General features: G+C 28.4%; 1 protein-coding gene across 1 annotated transcript; it reads left to right on the forward strand.

Moving 5' to 3' along the window:
* Positions 1-2,597: 2,597 nt before the first annotated feature.
* Positions 2,598-5,136, forward strand: LOC110670298 (mechanosensitive ion channel protein 10-like). Its single transcript, XM_021832294.2, has 5 exons — positions 2,598-3,909; positions 4,004-4,136; positions 4,226-4,519; positions 4,607-4,809; positions 4,899-5,136. The coding sequence occupies exons 1-5, from the start codon at positions 3,149-3,151 to the stop codon at positions 5,134-5,136; spliced, it is 1,629 nt and encodes a 542-aa protein (XP_021687986.2). The 5' UTR covers positions 2,598-3,148.
* The last annotated feature ends 14,703 nt before the right edge of the window (positions 5,137-19,839 follow it).

The following is a 19,839-nucleotide window of genomic DNA, read 5'->3' on the forward strand; positions in this document are numbered from 1 at the left end:
AATGGAAACAACACAAATGTGAATTTTTAAGTGTTTTTGTTGGTTAAATAAAAAATAAATAAAGTTTCATGTTCTAAGGGATGTCACGGTGTTACCTCTCTAAATTACCTTTTTATATTTAATTATTCTTTTATAATTAATTTGTCATTTTATAACAAATGCTAATATGAAATTACGATTATACTATATAATATCTCACCAAACTAGAGTTGATCATTGACATGATTTTATGAATCCTTCAAAAGTCTACACACTCTAAAACTTAACATAGAATTTGGTAATTAATTTAAAGTTTCAAGAGTTGTGGAAATTAATATGTAATATTAATATCTTAAATGGTTAAATTTGTTTAATCAACTTACATTGAAACAAAAAATTAATCAACTTAAGGGTTAGTTTATTAGTTACAAGAAGTCAATCCATATAAAAATTAGGGAGTGTGCAATTGATTGACTCGGTTTCAAATTAAATTAAATTAAAAAATTGATAATAAAATTATTAAATTATAAAAATCAAATCGAATTGAAATCAATTAAAGAGCTTAATTGAATCACACTGAAATATTCAGTTTGATTCAATAATTTGGTATCCAACTCTTCATTCTCATTTCAATCAAATTCTTAGGAAAAAAGAAACTAATACATTCAATACAATACTCACAAAATATATATATATATATATATATATATATATATATATATATATATATATATATATATATATATATATATAATTATTATATCAATTAATTAAAATAAATATAGATTGAATTGAAAATTTATTCAATCAAGAAATCAATACACTGGACACAAGATTTTGTATTCAACATCCTTGTCTAAAATCATTATCCGAACCAAAAAAAAAAACTATGATTACAAATCGAAAATGAAACAGAATATAATGAGCAAATTTATATGCAAAATCCAACTAATTAAGGCGTCTCGCGAATCAAAAATCCAACGAAGTATATTGCCCAGCCAAAGGTCCCATCTTATTCTTTCAGCGATAGTGTTGTGAGGTCAACTTCTTATTCAACTGGAGAGTTAATGAAGAGGAAGGAGAAGGGATGACAAAGTAAAAGAAGGGAAAGAGAAGAAAACTGAAGGGAAAAATAAGGTAAAGAAGAGAGAAGGAAGAATACTGAAAATGGCAGAAGAAAAGAAGGGAAAGGGTAGAGAGAAAATTAGTAGAGGAAAGAGGGGATCGCTAGGGCTTGAGGGTGAAAGTCATGAATTTATATCATGGTTTCAACAGTTGAGATTATCTGGAAATGAATGGCCGGTTCTCTGATCTTTGTTTCTTCTTCGAGCCTTTCTTGCTTCTGAATGCTTACCGAAACAGTAAGTAAATGATAATTACGGGACAAATAATTCTTTATTGATCGTGAGTCTCAAAAGTTGATCTATTATATATACAATCTCAATCAATTAAGTTTAAGAAAAATATTTATTTACACTTAGGGTCTCTTTGGTTTAACTGTTGAATACAGCCGATAACTATTAGCTGATAACCGTTAGTTGATTGCTAATAATAACTGATTTATATTAAGTGTTTGATAAAATTAAATTTACCTGTTGCTGTTAATATATAAAATGAGTACATATTATATAATTTATGTTATTATTGAAATAAATATAAAATTATAAATTTATTATATTATATTATTTATTTTATTATTAAATTAAATATATAATTATTAAATAATATATTATATCATTTATTATATTATTAAAATAAATATAAAATTATTAATCTATTATATTATATCATTTATTTTATTATTGGAATAAGAAAATAATTAAATTTTTTTAAAAAATAATTAAATAACTTTAAAAATATAGATAAAATAATGAAGTAATTATTATTGTTGATAAACAAAAAACTTTTAATTAATTTTAAGTTTTTATATATAAATAAATATTTTATATTTTATGTTATTAATAAAAAAATATTTTAATAAAGTTGAAATACGATTAATTAAAATGTTAAAATTATAAATAAAAAATATAAAAGTATTAATAATATTAATTTTTAAGTTAAATAAAAAAGAATAATATGATCAAAATAAAAAATAAAATCAAATCAGCTATCAGCCGATGATAAACACCTCTAAAAATAGAGCTGATACAAACTGCAACTGATAAGTACCATACTAGCTACCCATCAGTTATCCGCTTTATTTTTTAAAATTTACTAAATACTCCAGTTTACCTATTTGCGTGTTTATCAGCTATCAACTATACCCAACAGGTAAACTAAACACCCCTTTAATCTATATCATTGGAAATTATTCCATACATTCGGATCTATTATAAATTCAAAATATAATTTAGTGAATTCATCTATTTAATAGGTAGATGTCAATCCAACATAGTAAGTGATTTTATTGTGTTGTTCTGGAATCCTGATAAATCAAGTGTAAATTTAAAATCTTTCCTATACCTAACCAGTTTGTGGCTGGTTTTATATTGAAAGGTAGCTTTCCTTCTGTTCAATATCTCGATAAGAATTTAATTAAATTTTTAACCCATTAGAGATAAAATGTCACATTTTTCAGGACAATCCTTGTTATACCTATCCAGGTTTTGTCCGGATTTTACACAGTACAGTAGCTTTTGATTCTATTTAAATGGCCTTTGCGTAGGAAGTCACATACAAGTGTATGATGTGTGAAGTGTTTCCTTCCCCTCTCACAAACATCTTTGCTTCGCATATTCTCCTTCATAAGCTTATAGCATCATATCTATAAATGTTTTTCTTGAAAATTAGTGTCTTTTGAAGTCCAGGCGTAGGATTTTCTCACTTGGCCTGAAATTTGCAAGCTGTCTTTGTTCCCAGAAAGCCCGAAATAATGGTGGATAACTTGGAATTCCTTTTTTCCATCAATATTTCCAGCTAACCAAGCAGAAATCGTTGCTTTCTGTCATCAATTTGTAGATTCATACTTTCAGCTACCCTTCCTTCCATTCTTTCACGAAAAAGTTACAATTTTCTGGGAAATTTCCATCGTTTTGCCGTTGTCTGTTTGAAATGTATGTCTGAATTTTGGGTTGTGATCTGCTGGTAAAATAAAAGATTGAGGTTTCCGTTTTCGACTCTTAAGTACTAAGTGGGTGAAAAAGTAAGCTGCCATCGAAGCAAGCAAAAGATGTATAACGGAGCAGATTGTTGTATCCCGATGCCAAATGGCAAGGATGATCAGAACAAAAAGGGCTGGAAATTTTACACCTTCTTCGTTGGGTCAATTGTGTTTTCGTGCATTATTTTTGGGCTTTTAATCGCTAGCTTAAAAGTGGATAGATTGCAAAATTGTAAGATTTGGGATTTCGAATTATGGAAATGGTGTGTGTTACTATTGGTTGTTCTGTGCGGACTGACTGTGTACCTGTTCCTACTTGCTGTGGAGTCGTTGATTATTGAGAAGTTCCTTTCCGAGGTTGTGGTTTATTACTTTCATGGATTAAAGAAGAGTGTTTTGGTTTTTATTTGTCTGGCTTTGGTCTTTTTAGCTTGGGGTTTGCTGTTTGATCGTGGGGATAATAAGCAAAACGAGGATAAAAAGAAGACTGTAAATGTTGCTACTAGAGGTATTGGCGGTTGTCTCATTGGAGCTGCTCTATGGTTATTCAAAACTTTGTCAGTTAATCTTGCAGCTTCTTTCCATATGAAGAATTTGTTTGAGAAAATTAAAGCGGCAGACCGTAGTCGTAAGATCTTTGAATCCATTTCAATGAAGGAAAAGCCCGAAGGCGGCACAATGAAGTACACAACAACAGAGTTATTTGATGCGATTCGGAATAAAAAGCTGCCTAATCTCTGCTATGAGGAAGAAGAAATCACAGATGAGAACAGAGCAGCGAATGCTGCTAATGAGATTTTCAAGAAATTTGAACGTGGTGATGATGAAAGGTAATTTTCCAATTCGATTTTGCATTATAGTTTGTTCTAGGACTACAAATGCACGTATAATTTTTTTTTTTCTCTCTCTTTGATGATGAACTAGATACATTGACAAGAAAGACTTACTGGAATACATACCTGCTGATGAGGACGATTATAAGCATTTCAAGGCAGTTGCAGAGAAAAAACAGGACGGAAGTGAACAGATCAAGAGATCAGTTTTCAGGAGTTGGGTGGTAAATTCTCTATCAAAATTAATCTTTTATACAGCATTTTGAAAGAAATAAAGCCCAATTATATTTTCTAATGACGTTGTGGTTTACAGGTTTCATTTTACAACAGCTATGACTCTGTGAACAGCGCCTTGAAACAAAGGAAAACGGCTGTTGACGAGTTGGACAAATTGGCTTCCGTGATTGCGGTTGTTGTTATCATTATAGGGTGGTTGCTTTTCATGGAATATTTAAGCACCAAAGTACTCGTCTTCATATCTTCTCAATTCCTACTTGTAGTTTTCATGTTTGGAAACACTGCCAAGACTATATTTGAAGCCATCGTGTTCGTATTTATCATGCACCCCTTTGATGTTGGCGATCGGTGTGTTATTGATGGTATACAGGCAAGTCCCTAATCTCAAAACCCTGTCATGCATGATTCATTTAGCTAATAATAATGATTAATATTTTGATACTTACACTGATTTCAGATGATTGTTGACGAGATGGAAATACTAAAGACGACCTTTCTGAAATATGATAATGAAAAGATATACTATCCGAATTCAGTTTTAGCTACCAAACCAATTAGCAACTTATACAGGAGTCCATCAATGTGGGATTCTTTCGAATTTGCTATTGATCTTCATACTTCAAAGGAGAAAATTAAGAATTTACAAGATCGCATCAAAGAGTATGTAACCTCAATGCTTAATTTTTATCTTTCTGCACCTCGGACTTTATTTTTTGGTTTTAATAGAGATGGATTAATTTGAAATTCAGGTACATGGAGGGCAATCCCAGGCGCTGGAGTCCTGCTAGTCACAGCCTGCAGTTCAAGGAGATAGAGGATATGAATAAATTGAAAGTGGCTCTCTATTTCAAACACACCATAAACTTTCATGATGTTGGAAAGAGGTGCAAACGAAGATCCGAGCTTGTCTTGAGGATGAAAGAAATTTTTGAAAATCTTGATATTAAATATTATCCATTGCCTCAAGAAGTTCAGATTGGGAAATAGTACCTCTCACCCTTCTGCTGTTCAGAGACGTTCCTTCTCTTTCTATAGTATGATTAATTAGGTTAATTATTAACGTTTTCTTTCTGTGTGTAAGTCAAGTCTTATGTATTACTTGAAGATTCAAATAAATTGTTTTATGCATCTTTAGTTCTATCAAAAGTCTCGAAACTTTATGCAGTATTTTTAGTTAATTTTTCATATTTTTTATTTGAAGTCTTAATAGCATTTAAAATTGATGAAAGAAATATCCCAAATCATTGAAATGATTTTCCACTCAATTAAACTTTAATCAGCTCTAAAAAAAATTAAAGTATTAATTCTAAATTAATTAAGATTTAAATACTATTAAGACTGTATTTATTTCACGAAAATATTTTTTTAAAATATATTTTTTGCATTTTTTAACTTTTAGGAAACTCATAAAAATTGGATTAAATAAAAAATATTTTTCTAATAAAAAAAATTAAGTTATTTAAAAAAAAATGACTTTCTTTTTTAAAGTAATTTTTTATTTTTAAACTTTCATAATCTTATTAAAATATAAAAAAAAATTATATATATGTAAATAAATATATAATATTAATTTAATATTATAATTAAACAATAAAAAATATTTTTATAAATATATAAAATCATCTTTTGAGAAATAAATAGTGGCTAAACTTAACATTAAATAATACTCAGCATTGCATTTTAGGGGCTGCCACGGTGCTGCCCTTCGAAACTAGTGAGAATATATATACACTAAATGTATTGAATAATTCGTTCGTATGGATGCCTCATAAGTCTGCACACAATAAAAATTTATTAACCAATTAAATTTTGCCCATTTTCAAAAAATTTAATTAAAAATTTTGTCTATATACAGTCTAATTTTTGTTGATTTGCTATTGATATTTCAACTATTATTAAAACTATATTTTTTAATAAAAGATAAATGTATAAATAGGCTGATGCACTAGAAAAAAAATATCATGTTTTTCACATCTATACACATCTAAAAGTATCTATACCACACCTGTCTCAATATAAAATTGTGATAAATTAATCAAGAAAGAAGTAAGAGGAGTAAAGGAGAGACCTAAAATAATATTGAGGGAAACGGTATCAAAAAAATATTCAAATTTTGTATATTAGTATGGACTTTTATGTAATAAAACTAAATAAAGCAGAAAATATTCATATAACTTATCCAATTAGTTTGAAATTAAAATTTAGTTATTATAAAAAGTAATTTTAAAATAAATTTTAGAAATTGATTATAAAAAACTTCATTGTAATTTAAAATAAATAATATTTAAAATAAAATTTTTTTAAAAATTAATCAAAATCACAATTTAAAAGGGTATCATTGAATTAAAAGGGTTGAGGTGAATAAATGGCTAGAGTCAAATGAAGATTAGACTTACTTAAATTTAAACTGATTATAAATAAAATGTTAAAACTAATCAATTAATTAATTGATCCTTTTATAAATCCATTAATTTTTTAAGATGAGTTTGAATGGAATAATAACATTATGATTTTTTACATGAAAATCACAAAAGTATATTATATAAAAAAAGTTTTAAAATCTTATATAATTTATTATATTTATGGTTATATATATATATATATATATATCTTTACAAATTAAAATTAAATTCTTTATGTAGAGCAATCTTTTGATATGGCCTATATATAGATAGAGACCTAAAAATCTGATTGATATAGTAGTTGTTTAATCACTCATTAAAAAAAATTAAATTTTAATTTAAAAGTATTAAGGATTCACGTAATAGAAATTAATACTGATTTTATGGGATACCTAATCAAGTTTTGGCAGCTTCTATAACAGTACCAGATTATCCACACAATTATCATAGATGTTGAATTTATAACAGATTAAGTATAGATAAGAATTTATAAATTAAAAAAAAAAAGACTATGAAAAGTCTTTCTAGCTTAAAAGTGTGATTTTGCGACTGAATTTTCTGTCCACAGACTGAATTTTCTGAATTTTCTGTCCACAAACTGAATTTTCTGTGAATTTAATTAATTAGAAGCAGTTCATCAAACACTCAACTTTTATGGTTGTTAGTGCTAAAGATAAATCTTATCATCTGTGCTCACCAATTGAATGTTGCCAATTCATATTTAAAAAAAAAAAAATAACACATATTTTTATGATCATGTGACTGATATTAAATTATTTATATAGAAAATAAGAAAAAAAATTAGCAAAAAAAATTTAATTGATTAATTAAAAAACAAATTAACTTGTATACACTTGCACTAGTGATCCTTTCGCAAAAACATAATTTTCATACTTCATAAACAAGCTGTTTCACTAAGTATATATATTTATTAAAAACCTGTTTGTTATTGTTGTTAAATTTTGCTATAGTTATTTTGATGCTGTTTATAAAATTATTGTTTTGAAAAAGTAATTTATATGTTTAATAATGAAATAAAAAATTATTTATTATGTATTACGTTGTTGTTAGAAGTAAAATGATAAAAAGACTAAATTATAAATATATTATTTTAATTTTATTAATAATTAACTATTAGTTTTATTCCTATTAATTTTTTTTATAATTATATTCAATTTATAAATTTTAGAAATTAATTATAAAAAACTTCATTTTAATTTAAAATAAATAATATTTAAAATAAATTTTTTAAAAAAATTAATCGAAATATCATTTTAAAAGGGTATCATTGAATTAAAAGGGTTGAGGTGAATAAATGGCTAGAGTCAAATGAAGATTAGACTTACTTAAATTTAGACTGATTATTAATAAAATGTTAAAACTATTCAATTAATTAATTGATCCATTTATAAATCCATTAATTTTTTAAGATGACTTTGAATGGAATAATAACATTATGATTTTTTACATGACAATCACAAAAGTATATTATATAAAAAAAGTTTTAAAATCTTATATAATTTATTTTATATATATATATATATATATATATATATATATATATATATATATATATATCTTTACAAATTAAAATTAAATTCTTTATGTAGAGCAATCTTTTGATATGGGCTATACATAGATATAGACCTAAAAAGCTGATTGATATAGTTGCTGTTTAGTCACTCATTAAAAAAAAAATAAATTTTAATTTAAAAGTATTAAGGATTCACGTAATAGAAATTAATACTGATTTTATGGGATACCTTGTAACACCCTCATTTTAGTTAGTCCGTGCATTCGACTATTTCGATGACTAATGTCTGACCGGACAGCTAGAATGTCTGGAATTGTATTTAGACTAGAATGAGAAGTCATAAATAATTCAAATAAGTGTAAGAAAAATTAAAAAAAAAATTTAGAAATGAAATACAACAAAGTTAAATGAGCCAGTACCCCGGTGATGGGTGACCCAACGGAAAGTTGCTTCTTCACAGCTAATAACCCTAAACTCAAGAGAAATCTCGTGAAATAATTTCTGGGATGCCAGAGAGGAGTTACGGCACCATAGGTAGCATTAGAACGCTAAAAAAAGGTTAGGAGAATTTTTAAGATTGGTACAAACAATTTTGGCTCATTAAGCAAAACGAAGGGCATTTTGGTCATTTCGCATTCAGAGATGATTTTTGATCGACTTATCAATTTAAGTAGGTGAATTATATGACTTAAAATGTGAACAAATATTGATGAAATTTAATTAAAAAAATGAGTAAAAGAAAGACTTATCGAGTACTAAAGAAAAAGGCGAATTGAAAATCCGGTAAAACTAAAAATTCGGTCAATAAAATTTGAAAGTCCCACATTGACCAAAAATGAAATTTATTAAGTTAACAAAGCTAAATTAGTTTAATTAATTGAAATTATAAAAATTAAATATAATTATTTAATTAGTCAAACTAAAATGATTAGGAATTTCAATTTAATTGCAAAAGTGCCATATAATAAAATTTACAAATTTGCCATTGGGTATTAAATTAATATATAAATCAATAATTGAAAAGAAAATTATGTCTTCTCATTCCTCATCTTCCCGTCCATTGCTCTCTCTCCCTCTTTTTTTTTTAATTTCTTCCATTGATACACCTACTCAAAGCTTGAAACCCTAAATCTCAACCAAAAATTCCTTAGAAAAACTATATCCCACTCTAAACTAAAGCCTAACTAGTAGAGAGCACTCAAGAAAACAAAAAAAATTAAAATTTTAGGGCAAGAGGAATTTCAGCCAAGGTGGTTCCATGAGGGGAGTGAAGATTTGGTGGATTTGAAGGTTGATTTAGGCTAAAGAGAGCTTGAAGACAAGGTCAGTGCTATGAACTTCATTTAATTTTGAAGTTTGATAAATTTGGTTAGGGTTTGATACATTTGAGAATTTTATTATCTATGTCTTATTTATTGCAATTAAGCAAATATTATTGCTATTGGGATGTATGATTATTGAAATATGTCGAGAAGATACCAAATGAGTTAAGGGAGTGTGGTATTGTGTTTATGCAGGATTTTCTAGACCTTGAGTCCAGTGTGGTTTTTAGGCCATAAGTAGAATTGTACAAGTCCAATTGGTACAAGGCCAATTGGAGATGAAACTAGACACATAATGACACAACTTTCATGAAGAAACCCTGCCCAGAAAACCAAGTTAGAATGACCTAGATATTGCCCCAATCCGGGTGACCAACAAGCTGTCCCTGGAAAATGACCAAATGAATAGTATTTGTTCATTTGGTCATAACTCACTGTAGAAATGTCCAATTGACTTGAAATTTATATCAATGGAAAGCTTAGACAATTTAGAAAAACTATTATGCAGAACACAAACTTAAATTTTGAACCTAAACAACTGAAATTTCTAGCCCAAGTTAGGACACTAAATCTGGCAGAACCAAATTCTGCCCAAAATTTCTGGACAAGACTAATCCGGCCAATTATGGTATTTAGGCCATAACTTTAGCTATAAAACTCCAAATAGAGTGATTCAAAAAGGAAATTAAAGACGACACATAAATGAACAACTTTTATGAAGAAAGTTTTGTCAAAATTCTACTGTAGCAATGTCCAATGAAACAGTAAACTTGAACCTCAAATTCTGAAAAATTGAAATAAAACCTAGGAGGTTAGGAATTGAGTTTGGCAATCAATGCCAATAAAAATAAAATGCAAAATGTCGTATCTTGGTGAATTTAAGCTCAACAAATTTATTATATATCAAAAAGTCAACCTTTGAATGGAAATGGTCAAATGAATAGTAACCACTAAATTATGTGAAGTAGAAAATCAAACTATAAGAACCATTGTAGTTATTAATATAGGACGTGGTAGGTAAATTGTGAACGGTGAATTTGAGTGACACTAGGATTTAAGGAAAATTTAGCTAAATTTGAAATTCATAAAATATTCATGGATTACTTGAAATATGAATGATAATTCATATAAATTATGAGGAATAGATAGTTAGAGCTTATATACCCATTACAAATAGAATTCATGATACATTAGTAATACAATTGGAAATATGAAATTGTAATTAGCATAAGTGAATTGTCAAATGTATAAATGAGATGAAGTCAACATGAGGAATTATGTTTCATTGTAATTAGAACAATAATAATATCCTACCCAATAAGTGGTACATGAGAGGAATTAAGGTGAATTATGAATACTTGTTCTCATCATGAGGAAAAAGAAAAATTAAAATTAATACATAAATAAGTTTGTATCTCAACTACATTGTTAGGGAAAATTTAATTTTCAATTCTGGACCTCATAATATATTCATAATACAACTGGGAATATAAAATGTGAATTATATATATATGAACTGTTAAATATGAAAATGAGGTGAAATTTTCACTAGGGCTATGCCTCTTTTATAACTAGAAATTAATACCTTACATAATTAATGGCATATGAGAAACAAAAAGAATGTTTTGAGTACAATGGTATATGAGAACCATTGTTGTGAATTGTGATCAACACAAATGATATAATAAATGAATGTATAAATTATGATAAATGCATAATTTATGTAAAATTGTATTCTAAAAATTTATATTTCTGTTACGAATAGAATTGAAATGTTATAAATTATATTTAGAATTTATCGTGATATAATGAAATAATAAAACAAAACATATTAACACTTAATGGTACTTATGTGCCCATGTATTGCCTAGATACGTGTGTTAGATTGGATAGATTGGCATGCCAATAGGATATTGTTTTAGCAGTACTGCGTATGGCTTTATACCCGCACTCATGGCTTTTATGCCCGATTATATGTTATCATGGCTTTTTAGCCATACTGACCGTATACGTGGTTGACGTTCCGTGTCCCATGGTATGACAGCCCAAGGCACCGCGGTGTCCAGTGTTAACGACTCGTTATCCAGTTTAGTCAGCCTGTCATAGGTTACCTGGGCAGTGTAAATTATTAAAATTATTTAAGAATATTAATAATTAAAAATATTAGAAAGTGTTGAATGAAATGAGAAAAAAAGATTAGCGATAGAAACATAACTAAATCAAGTAGTACAAATGAAATTTTCAGAATTGTAGGAACCGAAAATACAATACTCCTAAAATTAATCTGTATATCGAATATTATTACCGTATAAACTCAGCACTTCTAAAGAGGGACAAAATAGAATACAAGATAGTTGATATTGGAAATATCATACAAAATTTAATTAATACCAGATGATCTAAATTATACTTTAGAATTATACGTCAGTCTTTCTTTATTTGTATATATTATTTTCTTGTTATATTATTACACCACTAAGCAGAAATGCTTAGCGCGATGAATTTGTTTCCTTCGCGCAGGTACTGAAGGTAAAGCCCAGGGAATATTAAATAGGGATTTTGGAGTTCTGATATGCAGAAGTATCTGAAGTATTTAAGGTTGTCACCTCCTCAGCAATGCATGTAGATATGGCCCATATAGATCACCTTTTGTATTTTGTATAAAATGCTAAGTTATTGTATTATAATGTAGATTATGAAAAGGTAATTAATAGGAATGTGATGTAAACTAATAAATTAGCTTTTTCATATGTAATTAATTTATATATCATGTAAATTATGAAATTATGTAATTATTTTGTAAATTATGTAATTTGAGCATGAATGAGATTGCATGAGTTTGAACATAATTGAAATATATAGATGATGCATAAAATGATGAGATGATTATGAGAATTATTGATGAGATTTTTATTGTAAAATATTATTGAAAATTTCAAGCAGGTGAATAGTGAATCACGTCAAAAGTAAATAAAATAGAGGAAATTCTGTTAGTTTCTCCATAGAATATAAATTATTTTAAAATATAACGAGTTCAAAATTATTAAAGAAATAAAGTAAGATAAGTTAGGGTGCTCTGACACCGAGTGTAACATGCCTTGCTCGGCTATACTATAGTCAGTGATGGGTGTCACATACCTAATCAAGTTTTGGCAGCTTCTATAACAGTACCTGAATATTCACACAACTACCATAAGTGTTGAATTTATAACAGACTAAGTGTAGATAAGAATTTATAAATTAAAAAAAAAAAAGACTATGAAAAGTCTTTCTAGCTTAAAGGGTGATTTTGCGACTGAATTTTCTGTCCACAGACTGAATTTTCTGAATTTTCTGTCCATAGACTGAATTTTCTGTGAATTTAATTAATTAGAAGCAGTTCATCAAACACTCAACTTTTATGGTTGCTAGTGCTAAAGATAAATCTTATCATCCGTGCTCACCAATTGAATGTTGCCAATTCATATTTTTTTTTTTAAAAAAAAATAACACATATTTTTATGATCATGTGACTGATATTAAATTATTTATATAGAAAATAAGAAAAAAATTAGCAAAAAAAATTTAATTGATTAATTAAAAAACAAATTAACTTGTATACTCTGGCACTAGTGATCCTTTCGCAAAAACATAATTTTCATACTTCATAAATAAGCTGTTTGACTAAGTATATATATTTATTAAAAACTTGTTTGTTATTGTTGTTAAATTTTGCTATTGTTATTTTGAAGCTGTTTATAAAATTATTGTTTTGAAAAAGTAATTTATATGTTTAATAATAAAATAAAAAATTATTGTTGATAAAAAAATTATTTATTATTTAGTACGTTGTTGTTGTTAGAAGTAAAATGATAAAAAGAATAAATTATAAATATATTATTTTAATTTTATTAATAATTAACTATTAGTTTTATTCCTATTATTTTTTTTTTCTAATTATAGTCAATTTATAAATTTTAGAAATTAATTATAAAAAACTTCATTGTAATTTAGAGTAAATAATATTTCAAATAATTTTTTTTTAAAAATTAATCAAAATCACAATTTAAAAGGGTATCATTGAATTAAAAGGATTGAGGTGAATAAATGGCTAGAGTCAAATGAAGATTAGACTTACTTAAATTTAGACTGATTATAAATAAAATGTTAAAACTAATCAATTAATTAATTGATCCTTTTATAAATCCATTAATTTTTTAAGATGACTTTGAATGGAATAATAACATTATGATTTTTTACATGAAAATCACAAAAGTATATTATATAAAAAAAGTTTTAAAATCTTATATAATTTATTATATTTATGGTTATATATATATATATATATATATATATATATATATATATATATATATATATATCTTTACAAATTAAAATTAAATTCTTTATGTAGAGCAATCTTTTGATATGGTCTATATATAGATATAGACCTAAAAATCTGATTGACATAGTTGCTGTTTAGTCACTCATTAAAAAAAATTAAAATTTAATTTAAAAGTATTCAGATTCACGTAATAGAAATTAATATTGATTTTATGGGATTCCTTGTAACACCCTCATTTTAGCTAGTTTGTGTATTCGACTGTTCCAGTGACCAATGTTTGACCGGACAGCTAGAATATCTGAAATTGCGTTTAGACTAGAGTGAGGAGTCATAAATAATTCAAATAAGTGTAAGAAAAATTAAAGAAAAATTTTACAAATGAAATACAACAAAATTAAATGAGTTAGTACCCCGGTGATAGGTGACCCTAACGGGAAGTTGCTGTCTTCACAGCTAGTAACCCTAAACCCAAGGGGAATCCCGTGAAATAATTTCTAGGATGCCAGAGAAGAGTTACGGCACCCTAGGTAGCATTAGAACGCCAAAAAAATGTTAGGAGAATTTTTAAAATTAGTACAGACAGTTTTGGCTCATTAAGCAAAACGAAGGGCATTTTGGTCATTTCGCCTTCAGAGATGATTTTTGACCGACTTGTCAATTTAAGTAAGTGAATTATATGACTTAAAATGTGAACAAATATTGATGAAAATTTAATTAAAAAAATGAGTAAAAGAAAGACTTATTGGGTACTAAAGAAAAAGGCGAATTGAAAATCTGGTAAGAATAAAAATTTGGTCAATGAAATTTGGAAGTCCCACATTGACAAAAAATGAAATTTATTAAGTTAACAAAGCTAAATTAGTTTATTAATTAAAATTATAAAAATTAAATATAATTATTTAATTAGTCAAACCAAAATGATTAGGAATTTCAATTTAATTGCAAAAGTGCCATCTAACAATATTTACAAATTTGCCATTGGGCATTAAATTAATATATAAATCAATAATTGAAAAGAAAATTCTGTCTTCCCATTGCTCTCTCTCCCTCTTTTTTTTCAATTTCTTCCATTGATAAACCTACTCAAAGCTTGAAACCCTAAGTCTCAACCAAAAATTCCTTAGAAAAACTATATCCCACCCTAAACTAAAGCCTAACTAGTAGAGAGTACTCAAGAAAACTAAAAGAAATTAAGAGTTTAGGGCAAAAGGAATTTCAGCCAAGATGGTTCCATGAGGGGAGTGAAGATTTGGTGGATTTGAAGGTTGATTTAGGCTAAGGAGAGCTTGAATACAAGATTAGTGCTATGAACTTCATTTAATTTTGAAGTTTGATAAATTTGGTTAGGGTTTGATACATTTGAGAATTTTATTATCTATGTCTTATTTGTTGCAATTAAGCAAATATTATTGCTATTGGGATGTATGATTGTTGAAATATGTTGAGAAGATACCAAATGAGTTAAGGGAGTGTGGTGTTGTGTTTATGCAGGATTTTTTTGACCTTGAGTCCAGTGTGGTTTTTAGGCCATAAGTAGAATTGTACAAGTCCAATTGGTGCAAGGCTAATTGGAGATGAAACTAGACACATAATGACACAACTTTCATGAAGAAAACCTGCCCAGAAAACCAAGTTAGAATGAACTAGAAATTGCCCCAATCCGGGTGACCAACAAGCTGTCCCTGAAAAATGACCAAATAAATAGTGTTTGTTCATTTGGTCATAACTCACTGTAGAAATGTCCAATTGACTTGAAATTTATATCAATGGAAAGCTTATACAATTTAGAACAACTTTTATACAGAACACAAATTTAAATTTTGAACCTAAACAATTAAAATTTCTAGCCCAAATTAGGACACTAAATCTGATAAAACCAAATTCTGCCCAGAATTTCTGGACAAGACCAATCCGGCCAGTTATAGTGTTTAGGCCATAACTTGAGTCACAAAACTCCAAATAGAGTGATTTAAAAAGGGAATTAAAGACGACACATAAAGGAACAACTTTCACGAAGAAAGTTTTGTCAAAATTCTACTGTAGCAAGGTCCAATGAAACAGTAAACTTGGACCTCAAATTCTGAAAAATTGAAATAAAACCTAGGAGGCTAGGAATTGAGTTTGGCAATCAATGCCAGTAAAAATAAAATACAAAATGTGGTATCTTGGTGAATTTAGGCTCAACAAATTTATAAATCAAAAAGTTAACCTTCGAATGGAAATGGTTAAATAAATAGTAACCACTAAATTATGTGAAGTAGAAAATCAAACTATAAGAACCATTGTAGTTATTAATATAGGACGTGGTAGGTAAATTGTGAATGGTGAATTTGAGTGACACTAGGATTTAAGCAAAATTTAGCTAAATTTGAAATCCATGAAATATTCATGGATTACTTGAAATATGAATGATAATTCACCTAAATTATGAGGAATAGATAGTTAGAGCTTATATACCCATTACAAATAGAATTCATGATACATTAGTAATACAATTGGAAATATGAAATTGTAATTAGCATAAGTGAATTGTCAAATGTATAAATGAGATGAAGTCAACATGAGGAATTATGTTTCATTGTAATTAGAACAATAATAATATCCTACCCAATAAATGGTACATGAGAGGAATTAAGGTGAATTATGAATACTTGTTCTAATCATGAGGAAAAAGAGAAATTAAAATTAATACATAAATAAGTTTGTATCTCAACTATATTGCTAGGGAAAATTTAATTTTCAATTCTGGACCTCATAATATATTCATAATACAACTGAAAATATAAAATATGAATTATATATATATGGACTGTTAAATGTGAAAATGAGGCGAAATTATCACTAGGGTTATGCCTCTTTTATAATCAGAAATTAATACCTTGCATAATTAATGACATATGAGAAACAAAAAGAATGTTTTGAGTACAATGGTACATAAGAACCATTATTGTGAATTGTGATCAACACAAATGATATAATAAATGAATGTATAAATTATGATAAATGCATAATTTATGTAAAATTGTATTCTAAAAATTTATATTTCTGTTATGAATAGAATTGAAATATTATAAATTATAATTAGAATTTATCGTGAAATAATGAAATAATAAAACAAAATATATTAACACTTAATGGTACTTATGTGCTCATGTATTGCCTAGACACGTGTGTCAGATTGGATAGATTGGCATGCCAATAGGGTATTGTTTTAGCGGTACTGCGTATGGCTTTATGCCCGCACTCATGACTTTATGCCCGCATTCATGGATTTTATGCCCGATTATATGTTATCATGGCTTTTTAGCCATACTGACTGCATACATGGTTAACGTTCCGCGTCCCATGGTATGACGACCCGAGGCACCGTGGTGTCCAGTGCCAACGACCCGTTATCCAGTTTAATCAGCCTGTCATAGGTTACCTGGGCAGTGTAAATTATTGAAATTATTTAATAATATTAATAATTAAAAATATTAGAAAGTGTTGAATGAAATAAGAAAAAAAAGATTAGCGATAGAAACATAACTGAATCAAGTAGTACAAATGAAATTTTCAGAATTGTAAGAACCGAAAATATAATACTCCTAGAATTAATCTGTATATCGAATATTATTACCGTATAAACTCAGCACTTCCAAAAAGGGACAAAATATAATACAAGATAGTTGATATTAGAAATATCATGCAAAATTTAATTGATACCCGAGGATCTAAATTATACTTTAGAATTATACTTCAGTCTTTCTTTATTTGTATACATTATTTTCTTGTTATATTATTGCACCACTAAGCAAAAATGTTTAGCGCGATGAATTTGTTTCCTTCGCACAGGTACTGAAGGTAAAGCCCATCGAATATTAAACAGAGATTTTAGAGTTTTGATATGCAGAAGTGTCTGAAGTATTCAAGGTTGTCACATCCTCAACAATGCATGTAGATAGGGCCCATATAGGTCATCTTTTGTATTTTGTATAAAATGTTTAGTTATTGTATTGTAATGTAGATTATGAAAAGGTAATTAATAGAAATGTGATGTAAGCTAATAAATTAGCTTTTTTATATGTAATTAATTTATATATCATGTAAATTACGAAATTATGTAATTATTTTATAAATTATGTAATTTGAGCATGAATGAGATTGTATGAGTTTGGAGACAGAATTGAAATATATAAATGATGCATGAAATAATGAGATAATTATGAGAATTATTGATGAGATTTTTATTGTAAAATATTATTGAAAATTTCAAGCAGGTGAATAGTGAATCACATCAAAAGTAAATAAAATAGGGGAAATTTCGTTAGTTTCCCCATAGAATATGAATTATTTTAAAATATAACGAGTTCAAAATTATTAAAGAAATAAAGTAAGATAAATTAGGGTACTCCGACGCTGAATATGACATGCCTTGTTCGGCTATACTGCTAATCAAGTTTTGGCAGCTTCTATAACAGTACCTGATTATTCACACAACTACCATAGGTGTTGAATTTATAATTATGGTAGTTAAATTTATTAAGAATTTATAAATTAAAAGAAAAAAAGACTATGAAAAGTCTTTCCAGCTTAAAGGGTGATTTTGCGACTGAATTTTCTGTCCACAGACTGAATTTTCTGAATTTTCTGTGAATTTAATTAATTAGAAGCAGTTCATCAAACACTCAAACTTTTATGGTTGCTAGTGCTAAAGATAAATCTTATCATCCGTGCTCACCAATTGAATGTTGCCAATTCATATTTTTTTTTTAAAAAAAAATAACACATATTTTTATGATCATGTGACTGATATTAAATTATTTATATAGAAAATAAGAAAAAAATTAGCAAAAAAAATTTAATTGATTAATTAAAAAACAAATTAACTTGTATACTCTGGCACTAGTGATCCTTTCGCAAAAACATAATTTTCATACTTCACAAATAAGCTGTTTCACTAAGTATATATATTTATTAAAAACTTGTTTGTTATTGTTGTTTGTCGACACTATATTTTGGCCGATCCCCAAAATCACCAAGACTTTGAAACCCATCCCCAGCACTAGGTCTCCCTGGGCCAGCCAATGACATTTCCGATTTCTCTTCATTTTTCTTTACCAGATGACCATATTTCCGAACTCTCCTTAAAAGGAATTGAATCAATGCTAAGACCTAACATTCGTTAAAGCCCTGCCGATCTCTCAAATCATTTACCGATCTCTCAAACCCGCTGCCGAATTTCCGGACCCGTCGGGTATATCCCTGATCTCTGTTGATAAATGAAGTGAACTAGCATTAGATTTTTTTTTTTTTACCAGTTTTATTGCCGATCTCTCGGAAGATTAAGAGCTAAGGTTTTGGTTCGGTTTAACGAGGGTTCCGATCTTAAGTTTTCAAGTTAAATTTTCAATTTTAATCAAGTCCCGTTCAGCATTTCTTCCCCACCGATCTCATGCTTATTGTGCTTTCCGATCTCTTATACTTAGATTAATAATTGCATTTAGATACTTAGGCAATTCAGAGATTTTCCGATCACATCCATTCATTGAACAAAAGAGACATTCCATTTCATTTCATTTTTTTTTACAAGCTATTCGGTTGGGGGATCACCCCCGGCCTGATTTACATTTTGCTCACTCTCTCTCTCACCCTCGGCTTCCTCCTCACTGTCCTCATCGTCGCCCTCGGGGCAGTCGGCCATCCAGAGAAATCCTCTTGAGTGGCGCTTAGAGTTCACCAAGAGGTCCTTGTGAGCATTCACATAGGCTCGCTATTCCCGCCACCATCTCTTCGTCTCTCCTTGACTCCTCGTCTTTCACCTTAAGCTTCGCATCCATCGACTAGAGTTCATCTATAACTTGAGCGACCTGAGCGAATTCGTTGGGGTGAAGCGCCTGGAATTCCCCAAGAGCACGGACCCTCTCAGCCAAAATATGATTCTGTTCGCCACTGTCTTCATGGAACTTTGCCGTCCCTCGACTTGAGATATATAATCCCGGCGGATGAGAGTTGGGATCGGAGGAAGCCACTTCACGATTCTTCTTCCCGATCTCCTTACCTGCACGAATCTTTTTCCGAACCATGATGCAGTTCACGGACACTCCACGTTCGAGCTCATGGATTGAG

The sequence above is a fragment of the Hevea brasiliensis genome, chromosome 11 (genome assembly GCF_030052815.1).
Source record: "Hevea brasiliensis isolate MT/VB/25A 57/8 chromosome 11, ASM3005281v1, whole genome shotgun sequence".
In the NCBI taxonomy this organism is placed as follows: Eukaryota; Viridiplantae; Streptophyta; class Magnoliopsida; order Malpighiales; family Euphorbiaceae; genus Hevea; species Hevea brasiliensis.

Coding starts and splice junctions, on each gene's coding strand:
- LOC110670298 (XM_021832294.2), top strand. CDS start 3,149: ATGTATAACGGAGCAGATTGTTGTATCCCGATGCCAAATGGCAAGGAT. Junction 3,910..4,003: donor GAACGTGGTGATGATGAAAG/GTAATTTTCCAA, acceptor ATGATGAACTAG/ATACATTGACAAGAAAGACT. Junction 4,520..4,606: donor GTGTTATTGATGGTATACAG/GCAAGTCCCTAA, acceptor CACTGATTTCAG/ATGATTGTTGACGAGATGGA.